This window comes from Somniosus microcephalus, chromosome 3 (genome assembly GCF_052327205.1).
Source record: "Somniosus microcephalus isolate GS21.2 chromosome 3, FLI_Smic_1.0, whole genome shotgun sequence".
Lineage (NCBI taxonomy): Eukaryota > Metazoa > Chordata > Chondrichthyes > Squaliformes > Somniosidae > Somniosus > Somniosus microcephalus.
This window is the reverse complement of record NC_140989.1, coordinates 333,216,028-333,232,372: the sequence shown is the minus strand read 5'-3', so window position 1 is coordinate 333,232,372 and position 16,345 is coordinate 333,216,028. Positions and strand designations below refer to the sequence as shown.

The 16,345-nt window shown below is 43.3% G+C and overlaps 1 protein-coding gene across 1 annotated transcript in view; it reads left to right on the top strand.

Moving 5' to 3' along the window:
* The window catches only part of LOC147122253 (MAP kinase-interacting serine/threonine-protein kinase 1-like), a 75,611-nt gene extending 60,977 nt beyond the window's left edge, over window positions 1–14,634 (top strand). The window contains 4 exon segments of the mRNA XM_085983178.1: window positions 3,205–3,369; window positions 5,095–5,138; window positions 9,375–9,556; window positions 9,559–14,634. Of these exon segments, the coding sequence (XP_085839304.1) occupies window positions 3,205–3,369; window positions 5,095–5,138; window positions 9,375–9,556; window positions 9,559–9,608 (441 nt within the window). The 3' untranslated portion in view covers window positions 9,609–14,634.
* Window positions 14,635–16,345: the final 1,711 nt, after the last annotated feature.

The window sequence follows — 16,345 nt, the reverse complement described above, 5'->3', positions numbered from 1 at the left end:
GTGTGGTTTCACCAGGGCCCCATATAATTGCAGTAAGATGTCTTTACTCTTATACTCAAATCCTCTTGTAATAAAGGCCAACATACCATTTACTTTCCTAATTGTTTGCTGTACCTGCATGTTAACATTCAGTGATTTGTGTACAAGGATACCCAGGTCCCTCTGAACACCAACATTTCCCAATCTCTCACCATTTAAAAAATATTCTGCTTTTCTATTTTTCCTACCAAAGTGGATAACTTTACATTTCTCCACATTATATTCCATTTGCCATGTTCTTGCCCACTCACTTAGCTTGTCTATATCCCCTTGAAGCCTTTTTGCATCTTCCTCACAACTTACATTCCCACCCAGCTTTGTATCATCAGCAAACTTGGATATATTACATTTGGTCCCCTCATCCAAATCATTGATGTAGATTGTGAATAGCTGAGGCCCAAGCACTGATCCTTGCAGTACCCCACTCGTTACAGCCTGCCAACCCGAAATGACCTGTTTATTCCGTTTTCTGTCCATTAACCAATCCTCAGTCCATACTAGTATATTACCCCCAATCCCATGAGCCCTAATTTTGTTTAATAACCTCTTGTGTGGCACCTTATCGAATGCCTTCTGAAAATCCAATTACTCCACATCTACTAGTTCCTTTATCTATTCTGCTAGTTACAACCTCAAAAAACTCTAAATTTGTCAAACACGATTTCCCTTTCATAAATCCGCGTTGACTCTGCCCAATCCTTTTATTATTTTCTAAGTGCCCTGTTACCACGTCCTTAATAATAGATTCTAGCATTTTCCCTACTACTGATGTCAGGCTAACTGGTCTGTAGTTCCCTGCTTTCTCTCTCCCTCCTTCCTTAAATAGTGGGGTTACATTTGCTACCTTCCAATCTGTGGGAACTGTTCTCGAATCTATGGAATTTTGGAAAATGACAACCAATGCATCCACTATCTCTATAGCCACCTCTTTCAAAATTCTAGAATGTAGGCCATCAAGTCCAGGGGATTTACCGGCTTTCAATCCCATTAATTTCTCCGGTACTATTTTTTTACTAATGCTAATTTCCTTTAGTTCTTCATTCTTGTTAGACCCTTGGTTCTCCACTATTTCTGGGAAGTTTTTTGCATCTTCTTCCGTGAAGACAGACACAAAGTATATGTTTAATTTCTCTGCCATTTCCTTATTCCCCATTATAATTTCTCCTGTCTCAGCCTGTAAGGGACCCACATTTACTTTCGCTAATGTTTTCCTTTTTACATACCCATAGAAGCTTTTATAGTCTGTTTTTATGTCTCTCACTAGTTTACTCTCGCTTTCTATCAGCACGGTGGCATAGTGGTTAGCACTGTTGCCTCACAGCGCCAGGGACCCGGGTTCAAATCCGGCCTCGGGTGACTGTCTGTGTGGAGTTTGCACATTCTCCCCGTGTTTGCGTGGGTTTCCTCCGGGTGCTCCGGTTTCCTCCCACAGTCCAAAGATGTGCGGGTTAGGTTGATTGGCCATGACAAAAAAAATTGGCCCTTAGTGTTAGGGGGGGATTAAATACGTGGGGTTACGAGGATAGGGCTTGTGTGGGATGGCTGTCGGTGTAGGGACCGGGTGCTAGGGTTTGGATGGTCAGCCATGATCTCGTTGAATGGCGGAGCAGGCTCGAAGGGCCGAATGGCCTACTCCTGCTCCTATCTTCTATGTTTCTATTTTCCCTTTATCAATTCCTTGGTCCTCCTTTGCTGAATTCTAGAATCCTCAGGCTTGCTACTCTTTTTGGCAACATTATAAGCTTCTGTAATGTAAATGTATTGTCCAGTGAGAGGGTGATGATATGAGCAAATGGAAATGTGCATGTTTTGTCTGACAAAGAGCACTGTTCAAGAAAACCATGCTTTTAATTAAAAGCATCAGGTACTGTTTTCATTACTGTACCATTGTGACTGGTAATATTTCTTGTATAGCTCGTCACAGGTTGAATAGTAGATGTTCACAACATTATAATGATTGATATAATGGCCCGGATTTTGAGGTCGGCGGCGTAATTAAGGATGATGCCGTTGGCCTCCGAACCTAATGCGTATTTACCTGTTGCGAGGCCCCAAACAAAGTTGCTGTCAGACGCTGCAGAGTTGAGCACAGCGTAGTGGCCCACGGATCCCAGGGGCACACCGTATGCGTGAAGCGAACCTGGGGTCACGTGGGGCAGTGCTCCAATCGGGAAACAAAGTCTCTCATTCTCCCCCATTAATACTGTGGTATTTTCTAGGGAGAATATAGCAGCTAATGTTGATAAAAGTATTTATGCATTTTGTACCATGAAAGGTCACCTGAAGTTAGTGAGGGGAGTAAGGGAAGTGTATTTTTGATTTTTTTTTAAAAATTTGCGAAACTGTCAATTCCCCAGCCTGGCTTTACATTCCTTTTCATATATATTTAAATGAAAAAGGATAAAATTAAGATTTTTTTATTGACCGGTATCCCCTTTCACCGTGCAAACAGGCTGCTGCGCCTGTTTGCACCAGCCGTAAAATTTTAATGCGTAATTGCTGGGCAGTTAGTAGGCAATTAACCCAACTCTGCACCAGCAATTAGGATATCCGTGTTGGAGTGGATGATCTGTCAAGTCGGAGCTTGACAGATCGCAAGTTTGGGATTAGTGCAAACACATGCGGCAATTCCAAACTTGCTGTCCATTTCAAAGGCGGTATGATAACGTACTGAGAGTACGCCGTCATATCGACCGCAAACTCTGCTGCATAGATAACCAGCAACGTATTTTTAATATCCATTTTCTCTCCTTTCTCTTGAATATATATTTTAGAGCTATGGTTCCATTAGCACAACTTTTACCTTGCCCAACTGGTCATTACAGTGAGGGTTGACATCCTATTTTCAGTACAGGGTGTCACAGCCAAGCCGTATCTTGATGCTCACACAGATGGATTTTCCAGCAGGGGTCACTAGATATTGAACAAGGGGCTGATGTTTCCCTTTTCTAGCCCAGAAGTCGTGAGGACAATTGTCACACCTCTTCTGGTACCCCAGCTCCGATTAGGGAACAACATTGACAGGAATTGGATCTGATTTCTGTGAATCAGCTACTCAGTGCCTTTACTAATGAGCCATTGGAAGACTTTTGGTTTTGCTGATGGTGTAATCTGCTAAAGGTACAACACCCAAATGTATTATCATTGATTTTTTTTTGCCTACAGAACATACTGTTTGAGAGTATACAGGAAGGCAAATATGAGTTCCCAGAAAGGGACTGGGCACACATCTCCGATGGGGCAAAGGATTTGATTTGCAAGTTGTTGGTGCGTGATGCAAAGGATAGGCTGAGTGCTGCACAAGTCCTTCAGCATCCCTGGGTACAGGGGGTAAGTGTGAACGGCTAACATGGAGTTGGAAGGGGTTTATTTGACATAGTGGTTTAGCGCACTGCCCTTCCGTTTCTGGAATGTGGTCAGAAAGGTATGTGGCAGAAGACATTTTAATTGGTTTATTTGTGATTTCTGGTATTTAGAAACAACTAAGAGGCTAATGGGGGGAAAAAAAACAAAATTAGGCTTTTACATTTACCACTTCACAACATGCCGTACCTTGCACTAACTCAACGTATGGGTCATTGCATGCTTTTTGCTATGTACACAACCCATCCATCTCACAAAGTAAAACCCTCTGTCCAAGTTATTCTGTAACTGGTAAAAAGCACATTGTGACATCTCCACCCATATTTTTCAGTTTGAACCTCCCTGAGTTCACATTTTTAAAAGTATTGAAGCTATCTATTGCTATGATGAAACAGAGAGCAAGAGGTGCTCACTACATTTATTGTTAAACAACTTGGGGAAAAATTCATTTGTTTGCGCCTTCCATTAGCGCCTTAAGAGGGCGCTAATGGGGCGTAAAGCAACTAGCGCCCAGGCGCCGCTCGCAAAATTAATTAGACATTTTGCTGCGGCGCTAAACACTACCACCACGATCTCCTGTGCCGGCAGATCGTGACGTCAGTCGAGTGCGCAACGCCCCGTTAGCGCCGCATACCGGATATTGAGTGGTGGCCCCCTGCCTTACCGCCTGCCGCTAGCAACGACAAGTTGAGGGGAGCGTTATGCTGTCAGAAAGGGACTGGGGGAGCGCTATTTAAAGGCGACTGCTTCCTGCCTTTTTTTGTTGGTAACATTTTTGCACCACGCATTCTCGAGAGAGAGAGAGAGAGAGAGAGAGAGAGAGAGAGAGAGAGACTTCTGGAGAGATTCAACGCTGTGTGAAGGAGTTTTGAGTACTGAGCAGCACTTTGCAGGTTTATTTTGATTTGCTCTTCCTTGCTTCGTCAGCGCTCTGAGGTAGCGCCTCGCTCCTCGGCCTTTGTGCCTTAAGACAGGTGTGAAGTGCCTGATTTAGCGCTCCAATCACCTCCAGGGGTGATAAAAGCCAAGTTTGCGCACGGCCGATAACGTCGCCCCAAACGGGCCGATACTGAATCTTTCCCCCCCTTGTTTCTAAATGTGTAATTACCAGAAATCACAAATAAACCAATTAGTCATTTAACGACTGAAACATTTGTTAGTTTCTGGAAACATTAACATATCTTTACCACATAAATACATTGGCGATATCAAGACTGATCAGTTGATTACAGTGATCATTTAGGCTGCTGATCAAATTGATCACTATAACTGGATTCTACTGTACTTAGCCCTAAATTACTCCGTATCTAATATACTTTGAGAAGACCACCTTAGACTGAGTCATCATTAAGTGCATCTACTCCATTATTCAGTATTAAAGTATACCAAGCACAATTCAAGGTACTGTACGTTTAATTTATATAAAAGTTATTCTCCCATAAAATTCTCCTGTAGTTTTGCATTCATCCATTTCAAGTGCTACTTTCTCCTTTTTAAATTCTTTTTTAAAATGCTGTTCCTCAACAAGAGTAATACATACATAATGCAGGAATTCTATATTGCATGACCCTCTGTGAAACATCCTACATTAACTTTAACAAAAGTAAGAAAAACAGAGCCACCTATAAAAATGCTTTTGAAACTAAAACGATAAATTATTCATCTCGGTTGTCATCATCTCTTTCTTTGTAGAATGCACCAGAAAGACGTCTGCCCACACCACAACTACTACAGAGGTAAGAAGCTTTCTAATCTTTCCTATTAACTCAGATACTAGGAATCGGCCTCATGGCTCGTTGTACTGTGTCCATCACTTGACTGTTTCCTCTGTATCTCAGGGACTAGACCTAGACATAGTACTCAAGGTGTGATTTGACCAGAGCACTACACAGTTTGACTGCGACTTTCCCTGACTTAAACTCTACTGTTTGGTTATATAGTTCTACATTCTATTGGCTTTGTTGATTCATTTTCAACTTCATCTTTAGCTATTTTAACACCATTCATGGAGTACGTGTGTTGCCCATTTTTCCTTATGTGCAGTGCTTTGCACTTGCTCATTTACATATTTTGTCCAACTAATTTTGTCATTTCTGAGCTGTCTTATCCAATTCCACTGCCCCTCCTACTTGGGTACCACTTGCAAATTTAACCAATTTGCATTGAGTTTTTGAATCCCAGTCACTATTGTAGAAACAGTAGTGGTTCCCATTCCCAGAGGTAGCTGACTCCGCACTACCACATTACCCTGAAATAACTCTCCTAACAAGTAGCCATTATTTTCTATCCTTCAGTAAGCTTCTTATCTATTCCCAAACTATACCCTGAATCCTCACAGCCTTGTTTTTACATAATAACTTTGTGTTTTAACTTTGTCGAATGCCTTTTGGAAGTCTAGGTACAGTGGCCTAGAAATTGGGTTTTGGCTTAGCCAGGGCTTTAGCGCCGGAAGTTAGTGCCGGCGCTAAGTCCCCCTGCGCGCGCCAAAAATTCAGTAGCGCCGCGCCCAAACGGCTGCCAGCGCTACTGAAGGGTCTTAGCGCCTGGAAAAGGGCGCTAACTGCCGTTTAGCGCCGCAATTCCGGCGCTGCGGCACCCGATGCGGTGCGGCAGGCTGGGGAAGTGCAGGCCTCCTCCTTCCGTTAAGGAGGAGCTGCCTGCACCCGGCCGCGGCCCGCGCAAATCTGTTTAAAAATGAACCCGGCACCTCGGCGCTGGGGCCCGTCGGCATGGCAACCGGGACGCTGCGCACACCGATGACGTCATCGGTGCCGGCGCAGCGCTACCGGTGCAACGCCGCTTTAGGGCCCCAGGGAATTTTTCAACTGGCCATAACTCTGGCGCTAGTCCCTCTAGCGCCTCAAAAGCGGCGCTAAGGCTAGTGAATTTCTAGGCCAGTATGTCCTGGGCGATGTGCCTCAATAATCCCGAGACTCGATGTTAGCGAAACAACAAGGCTTTTATTAACTTAGAAGATAACACGCAGTGGAGTGAGGTATCTTCCCTGGAGGTCTGCAGTACTGGCTGTGAGATCAGACTGAGCTGGCTTACATAGAGGCCAGGTATGGGCGGAGCCCTACACACCACACATTCCATACATTTCAATACACAATACAATGGTGAGGAGAAACCTGAAACCAACCACAGTCACAGGCAATACAATGGTAAGGGGGAACCTGAAACCAACCACAGTCACAGGCAGTGATGAATGGAATATTTCATCACACTGGGGCTTTCCACAATCCACTAAGAATGTCATTTTCTCCAAACAATAAGTGAGAGGTTAGTTAGGCAGCATCTTCCCCTCTGAATATATGTTGACTGCTGCTTATTGTACAGATAATTCTCAAGCTTACTCCTAAAAATCAGTTCCATTATAGAAGGTAGAAAGTAGAAGGTATTGGGGAATGTGTCTCCTCATCGCTGTGGTCACTTGGAACTTGTTTGAGAGTCTGAAGAATTTCCTGAGTTTTTCCTAAATTGGCCTACGGTTTTTTCTTCTCTTTCCTTTGCCTCTCCTAGGAGATTGTGTTCCTGGTGAGGGGGTCTGGGGTCACGGTGTGTGAAAGTTACACCATGACTGTATAGGACAGGCTCAATTGACCTGCTCGTTTTTGTATGTTTCTATTATTTTATATAAGATTCAGGTAAAACTAATCAGACTGTAGTTGCCTGTATCCGTTTTGTCAGCCTTTGTGGATATAGGCACCATGTTGGCCTGTTTCTAATCTACAGGTACAGTGTTCAGTGACTCCCCTTATGATCATCAGTGCTGTACAAACTCCTTCCTAGTCTCTTAGTCTTCTGGGAAAGCTTCCATGTGCTGTTCGAGGTTTATTCGTTTGGGAGCTCTTTTACCCTGTCTAAGACTCCCATCTATCTCATTTATATCAAGCTAATCAATTCTGCTTAGTTTATCTATGCTCGGGGAGAGCATATTGTTCATGTCTTCCCTTGTGAATACCACATCAGTGGTAGGGAAATTATTGGAAAAAATTCTGAGGGACAGAATTAGTCTCCACTTGGAGAGGCAAGGATTAATCAGGGATAGTCAGCATGGCTTTGTCAAGGGAAGATCATGTCTGACCAATTTGATTGAATTTTTCGAGGGGGTGACTAGGTGTGTGGATGAGGGTAGTGCAGTGGATGTGGTATACATGGATTTCGATAAAATCCCACATAGGAGACTGGTCAGGAAGGTAAGAGCCCATGGGATCCAGGGTGCCTTGGCACATTGGATCCAAAACTGGCTTAGTGGCAGAGGGTGATGGCCGAAGGTTGTTTTTGTGACTGGAAGCCTGTGTCCAGTGGGGTACTGTGGTAAACCACTGTAGTTCACTGTGTTCACTGTTGTTGTTGTTGTTGTTCACTCTTGTTTCACTGTTGTGCCTGACTATGCCTCAGCTGACTCCGCCCCTGGGCTACCGAGTATAAGAGCGGCCGCATGGCAGCTCCTGGCATTCGGTCGTCCACTAGAGGCATAGTCCTGATCTGTCTGAAGTGCAATTCAGTAGTTAATAAAAGCCTGTTGTTCTGAACTCTGCCTAGCCTTTTATTAGAATTGATAGCGCATCAGGTACCGCAGGGATCGGTGCTGGGTCCCTTGCTGTTTGTGGTCTACATTAATGATTTGGATGTGAATGTAAAAGGTATGATCAATAAGTTCGCAGATGACACGAAAATTGGTGGGGTGGTAAATAGCGAGGAGGGTAGCCTCAGTCTGCAGGATGATATAGATGGGTTGGTCAGATGGGCGGAACAGTGGCAAATGGAATTTAACCCTGCAAAGTGTGAGGTGATGCATTTTGGAGTGACTAACAAGGCAAGGGAATACACAATGAATGGTAAGACCCTAGGAAAGACAGAGGATCAGAGGGACCTTGGTGTGCATGTACATAGATCCCTGAAGGCAGCAGAACAGGTGGATAAAGTGGTTAAAAAGGCATATGGGATACTTGCCTTCATTAGCCGAGGCATAGAATATAAGAGCAGGGAGGTTATGATGGAGCTGTATAAAACACTGGTTAGGCCACAGCTGGAATAGTGTGTGCAGTTCTGGTCGCCACACTATAGGAAGGATGTGATTGCTTTGGAGAGGGTGCAGAGGAGATTCACCAGGATGTTATCTGGGCTGGAGCGCTTCAGCTATGAAGAAAGACTGGACAGGCTGGGGTTGTTTTCCTTGGAGCAGAGAAGGCTGAGGGGGGACCTGATTGAGGTGTACAAAATTGAGGGGCATAGATAGGGTAGATAGAAAGGAACTTTTTCCCTTAGTAGAGGGGTCAATAACAAGGGGGCATAGATTCAAGGTAAGGGGCAGGAGGTTTAGAGGGGATTTGAGGAAGAACTTTTTCACCCAGAGGGTGGTTGGAACCTGGAACTCACTGCCTGAAAGGGTGGTAGAGGCAGGAACCCTCACAACATTCAAGAAGCATTTGGATGAGCACTTGAAATGCCATAGCATACAAGGCTACGGACCAAATGCTGAAAAATGGGATTAGATTAGACAGGGCTTGATGGCGGACGCGATGGGCCGAAGGGCCTCTTTCTGTGCTGTATAACTCTATGACTTGGAGGAAGTAATCATTCAGAATATTAACAATCTTGCGCTCATCCTGTTTCAAGCCGGTTTGCATCTTTTATGGTTCTCGCATCTTCTATGGTTCTCGCATCTTCTCTGACTGCCCTCTTACTGATGAGTAGGTGCAAACATACAGATTTCTTACAATTTTCTAGTTTCGTTGGTGAAGGTTGTCATGGCAGATATCAAATCACATGATTAAATTAGTAATAATTAGTAGCAGGATATTGTCCTGTAATTGTTAAATCCTAACTTATGTTACATTATACAGTAGTGTACTTTACACTGCTTTATATGTATTTGTATTGTAAGATTATATTATGCTGTGAGTTATCAGTGTTGATGACCAGTTTATAGACATATTTAAATGTTTGGTTTGTTCCTTCTCCAGAAACAGCAGCACGAAGGACCTGACTCATTTTGCTGCAGAAGCCATTGCCTTCAACAGGCAGCTCTCGCAGCAGGATGAGGAGATGCAAGGGGAACAGGAAGTTATCATCAAGACCATTTGTTCCATGCGACTTTCCCCTCCCTCCAATTCCAGGCTCGCTAAGCGCAGGGCCAATGCGCAGGCTGCAAAAACCCCACAACGGCAATTATCCACTCCGACAATGAGTGTCGGTGATGGGGCTTCCTGATGGGATATGTATTAGATTTCATCCAATACAGAGCTGCTCTGACATAACTCATCTAATGTGGCAGTCAATACCAGACTGCTCGTGTTACTATGGTATTTGACGCGGGGTTTATAATACTTCAATCTATGAAAGTTTTTTTTTAAACAAAATGCAATAATGCTGCTCAGTCTATAGCAGCCTGCAGTTAACTCTAATATTTTTGTACATGGAGAGGTTGTGGGATAATATTTTTAAGCTGCATGTACATTGTTAAAAGGGAATTTAAAATGTATTTATTTTTATCTTAACATCTGTGCATCATTTGAAATATTTTGTATGTTAAACTTGCCTAAGAGGTGTAAGTAGACATAAGTTGATCCAGGGATTTATCAGAAAGAAGGAGATAACTCTTCAGATTAGTGTGAAGCACTCACTTATAGAAGTGTTCTTTATGGTTGCTTCATAATAAGCAAACAAAACACTCTACAGGCAAAATGATTGGATGGCATGTGTGACAGCAGCCTAATGGCTTTCCCTCAGAAATCCCTCTTCCCCTTCCTCCATTTCATGCTTCATGAAAAAATACTTGGTCTCTGCTTGGTGCCTTCCATGATGGTATGACTGGGATCACAATTTGAGGGTGTGACCCATTGCCCTACCATTTTGTGGAGACCCCCGACGCACTTGACTGCCCTGATACACAACGGAGTATAGAAAGTTTAAAAAAAAAACTATTTGCCGGGCTTCTCATATGAGCATACGATCAATGACGGACAGGTAAAGACCCTCTGGTCCATTCGGCCAGTCTGACAAAATTGCAAGACCTTGTGTATCACAATACATACACACCCCACCCAAAACCATGTATTCTCCTGGGAGAGGTGAAAAACCAGATTAAAAACCGAGGCTAATTTGGGGGGAAAAAATCTGGGACATTCCTCTCTGACCCATCTAGGTGATCGAAACTAGTCCAGGAGATCACACTGGCCCTGAAGTACCTTTTTATAAGAGGTGATGTCCGGCCCAACCAGAAACTGGTCCAGCTCTCGCCGAAGTAATTCAGCGAATCAGCACCCATCGCACGAGACGCTAGCCTGTTCCAGAGGTCCACTATTCTCTGGGAAAAGAACCACCTCCTGACATCTAACCTAGATCTGGCCTTATCCTCCCTAACCTATTTACTTGGAACAAATTGTCAACTGGAACACAATCTATTCCCTTCATTATATATAAACCTCAATCAGATCACCCTTAAGTCTACGCATCTCTAAAGTATAGAGTCCCAACTCTTTTAGTCTATCTTGATAACCAAGATGCCTTAAACTGGGAATTAGTCTAGTAGGCCTCCTCTGCTCCTTTTCCAAAGCCTCAATATCACCCACCATGTGAGGAGACCAAAACTGGACACAATGGCCTGGATTTTTTGGTGCTTCTGACAGTGTGCGCACGGCGTTCTCTGTCGGAAGCCTTCAGAATGGCCCTGCAAGTTCGGGTTTCCGCATGTGATGTGCATGCGAGAAAACGCTGAACTTGTGATCTGTCAAGTTTCGCTTGGACAGATCCACTGCATCTGCTGTAAATTCACTTTCACTGGTGCAGAGTTGGGCTATTTGCCCAACTACTGCCTAGTGAATACCCACGAAACCCTTGTGTCTGATAAAAGCAGGCATAAGGCTGCCTTTTACCAGCGTAAGGGTTAAAATAAATGTTTTTTTAAATGATTTAAACATTCATTTACATTTAAAATTAGTTTAAGTGAATTTTGTCCCATTTTAAAAATGTTTATTTTTCAAAATTAAATTTTTATTTTAAATGTTTAAAGTGTATTTTAATTTAATTTTGAACCTGTGGTCATTTATTTTTATTTAAGTGGTGTGAAATTTTATTTATTAGGTGATTTCTATTATGCTTATTGGGATTCTGTACATAAATGGAATCCCCATAAGCGTCATAGGAATCCCCCTTTTTGTTTGGTTGGCCTGGCCCACGTGATCCCTGGGACGCTTGCGAACTGCATGCGCCCCTGGGATCCGTGGGCCTTTACGCAGGCGTACGCCTGCAGGCCCAGGACCGGAACAGTCTGAAGCTCCGGAGACACCAGGTAAGTTCATAGTTTTCTTTCAGTTTGGAGGCGTACGCGGGTAGCAAGCCTCCGACCGCAATTTCCAGGCCAATATTCCAAGTGAGGCCTGACCAAGGTCTTGTACAAGGACAAAACATTGTCCTATGGAAACACCCCAACATCCTATTTGCTCCAGCTATCACTTCACGGCATTGCTCATGTACCTTTTGAGATGTATGCACTAGAATGCCCAAATCTCTCTCATTCTCCACCTTCTTGAATGCTTTTCCCTGAAGGGTGTATGAATGTTGAGCATTCGCCCTGCCAATATGCGTAATGCTGCACTTATCCAAGTTATACATAATTTGTCAGTCATGAGCCCAATCTCCCAACACATTTAGATCCGCCTGAAACGGACGAGCATCATCTACAGTCCTAACACCCCCACAGGTCTTGGTATCATCTGCAGATTTGTAGATCGGGCCCCCAACACCTACATCCAGATCATTAATAAAGATAATACATTACACAGATATCCATTTCCAAGAGGTTGTACAGTATATTAATTTCAGCTGAGGGGATACCTATTGGACACAAACATTACTGTGGTATTAGTCTGCTTGGCCTGTTGAGTCTAAAGGACTCAATCATCTTTATATTAAAATGCAATCATATACAGTTTTCTAATGAAGTACATTTAGGTGAAAATTTAAAAAAAATGAAGTACACATCCAGCAGTTCCCAATCCCTGCGCTCGATGGTAGAGTTATTGTCTCCTTTAAACAGTAATGGAAGTGGGGTCGATGAGTTCTTGTTAACTGAGAAAATCTGAAGGATGGGCTTTTTGACACATTTTTCGCAAAACAGTGCAATAGACATTCTTGTCAAGTGTGAGAGTTTTGATGCTGCTCTTATAGGAAACTAATTTTGTATTGTGAAGGGATGAGATTTTTCAAATGCTACTCAAAGCTATTTTCAGCAGCCCAGTACATTAAGCAAATGATTCCATTTTTGTTTGTGTAAACAATGTGTATGCTGTGTGATTGATGCCTCTTTTCCATTGTTGAAACTCTTCTGTTGGGAACAGTTCAGTAATGTGTGCCACTTCCCGTTGGTGTCAAATTGCCCTCAGTGTACCACTGAGCAGATTTGGTAACATTGCAAAAACTGCAGGTGCTAACATCAGGTGCTCCCACCTCGAGCTGTTCATATTTATGGCCTCTGGTACTTCCAGCAAAAGCATTGGATTGCTGAAGGGTTCCTTCCAGAGGTAACCCTGCAGTATAAAGACATGATTAGGTTTCAATCACATCATTGGGATCCACTGGAATTCTCGAGCATTTCTTCCCCCTCGCCCCTCTTGGGAAAAATTCCTCTCAATTTTTGGACTTAAAAATAGTGGGGAGAAGCAAACGAGCACCAAGAGTCCTGGTCGAGAGATTCAATAGGGTACCTGTGAGCACGGTGAATAAAAGTCAGCCTGTTCAAGTACTCACTAAACTTTTTACATGAGAAGTGATTCGGCGATATACAGAAAGAAAAACTTGTATTTATATAGCGCCTTTCATGACCACCGGACGTCTCAAAGCGCTTTACAGCCAATGAAGTACTTTTGAAGTGGAGTCACTGTTGTAATAAGAGAAGCCATAAACTTGTACTTTTTGCTAAAACAGATTTTGTTCAGATTTAAAAGAATAAAGGAATCTACACTTTGAATAATGTAAAACCCCAAAGTTTACCTCAAATCTTAACTTATTGTTACTTTGCTATTGTAGCCTACACACTACTTCCTGCTCAACACCTTATAACCTCATCATTGGTAACCATTTAATAATAGTGTTCTAAAGGAAAAGGAATTTCCATGGCTTCTGTGATAGAGGGTCATAATGAATATATTATTGGAGGTTGGATAAGGGGTAGAATTACTCCCAATTTTCCACCTTAACTTTGAAAGTTTGTTTTAATCATTGATCGCCATGATCGCTGCATCCTAATTAAGGGGGACGGCCATGTCTGTGCAATCTTGGTAATGCTATGATTAGATTTCTTTTTCAAAACAAAAAAGATTGCCAAGAGTAATTTTTTTTCCATGCTAGACACAGGTCAGACATCTTCGAATTTGATTGAGCTGTGTTAGTGAGGGCAGCGGTGCCTCCCTAGCTTGGATTGCAGTGCCAGAAACGCTGCTGCTTGAACCGGAATCGCATCTTGGAACTTGAGCCAGGTCAAGGAACTGCAGCTGTGAATTTAGATTCCTCCGGTGCTATGATTCTCATTATTGTGTTTTTCATACTTGCCATGGGATGGAGGCTGGCAAGCCCAGTCAGAAGGTATATTTTGTCAGAAAAAAGTTTACTTTTTTATTTTCATTTTTTTAATGATTGATGCCAATATGTCTCCTAACTTGAATTTAGTCCTATTTAAATTGAAGAGCCTCATCTAAAAGATGGAGTTGTTTTTCATGGCTGTGAATTACAGTACAGAGTAGAAGCACAAGTTCACATAGTTACACATGTGACGAGTTCCCAATCACACTATGCTGTTGTAGGGTGGACCTCAGGTCCTTGGTCATAGAAAGAAAACATTATAGGGAGAAGCACTCCTTGCTTTTGTGTGCCTTCCAGCGACTGGTTAGAGTTGCACTGGAGGAGGCATGGGGACAAGTTGCCTGCCTGTGCACTCAGTCAGAGCCCAGGGAGTCCCCCCAAAAAAAGTGGTGGGGGGGGGGGGGGAATAGTAAAATAACGTGATTTGTAAGGGACAGGGCCAGTTAGACACATCAGCCTCTTGTTAATTACATGGTTTTGAAATGTTATTGTCACACATTGAGTTGCCCAAGGGTGAGTGAAAATAAATGTATTTAATAATCTAGGGTTCCTGCTTCCATTGTAATCTACTTTGTTCTAATTAAGTGAAATTATTGTTCAATATTGTCCTTTTAATAAAAAACTTGCGCTTTATTGGATATACAAGTTCAACTTTTCCTCAGATTATTTTTTTTACAGTTTCTCATTATTCAAGATTTGGATAACCTCCAGCCTTGGATGGTGATTTAGATTTTATTGGTCCAGGAGAAGGAGTTGGAGGTTGTGTGTATGCCTTGATAAGATTTATTTAACTGTTCCTCTGAATAGATGCTGAGATGCATGGAAATCCATCACTGAGTTTCCAAACTAAAATATTGTGAAAGCACATAAGTAGAGTCTCAATTTGCCTTACCAAGTGTACAGCGTCTCCCCAGAGGCACACATGCCCAGAAAATATCCAAGGTTTAGGAAACCCAGTGTGCATTGGGATACTGCTGGAGTTTAACCAGCTAAAATCATAACAGGTAATGGACACAAAGAACTGGTAAGCTTCCCACTAATTGTCTAGTTAGGATCACTCTATCTGCAAGGGTATCGGCTTGCAGGGTTACTTGGAACTGCTGGGAAGAATCCCAGGTCCTCTGACCAGTCTGCCCCTTGAGGGTCCATTAGTGAGCCCCGTTAGCTGATTGATCAACTGCCAGCTGGAATACTGTGGACCCACCTGGTTTGGAATCTGATTAGAGACTGCCACAGAGAATCAAATCAGTTCCAACATCCCATCGCAAAGCACATTTGGGAGTCAACTTGATCCCAAAGGAACCCTGCTTAGTTTCCCCACACCAAAAAAATGGTCGATTCATGAGCCCTCACTAAGCAGACAACAGGAACTTCTGAGTTTTAACATTACCAGCGCAGTACCATAAAATGTGAGTGCATTCATTTCCTAGCCACAGCATAGACTACTGATGTTACGTTTATGAAGATTAAGCAGCAGCTGCTTGCATATCTGCAACCAATCCAGGTGGACACTGAACCCTGCCTATAGGAGATATATTCGTATATGTGGTAAAGCCTTCCAGTAGCTGTCATCCCAAGACTGAGTTTTCTCAGCAGCTATTGGTGGTCATTTGTCTTCGGTATGGTAAAATGACCTATGTGGGACGGCTTGTGACATGCCAGGCACCTTGCTGTTCCAGATCTTCAAGTTGCTTGGGTTTACTCTTCAGTTGCTTAGTCCAGGTCCTAACGTAGGATCTCTGGCAAAGGGATGGGCATCAGGCTCAATGCAGGCCAGATCACACCATCTCTGGAACTAATTTTTCCTCTTTGCCATAAACCCACTTCACAGCTTGGTCCTTGATATTGCACATGGACCCTCCTTTGTCTGATTAGGACTTCAGAACCAGGAAGGAGAACTGTTTGGAGACACCTTTTTATACATGGCTAAATCTCTCTCTGGCAGTCCCTCGGAACTGAGGATGACTTGCTTCCACACTAAAAATGAGTTCTCAGGTGACTGATGAGTCTAATGCGGGACTTGAAGGGCTCGATTTTGCCGGTGTTTGGGGTGGGGTTGGAGGCGGGTCAGGTGGTAAATTTGAAAAAAATGCTGGCGGGTTCCGATCCCACCGTCAACCTGTCTCCGTCCAACTTTTCCAAAGGCGGGTTCTCAGACTCCCGGTTGGTCCCGCCATCAAGCGGCGGGATAGGCCTGTGTAATCCTATTTTGCCTGGCCTTTTAAATTTTACCACATTTTCAGCGTGTTCCACGTCGTTACCAAACCACGCCAGCTAATTGTGGCGGGTTCACAAGTGGCTGGCTTCCTGACAGTTGCAGCTCCAGCATAAAAACGGAGCTTTCAACAAGGATCAG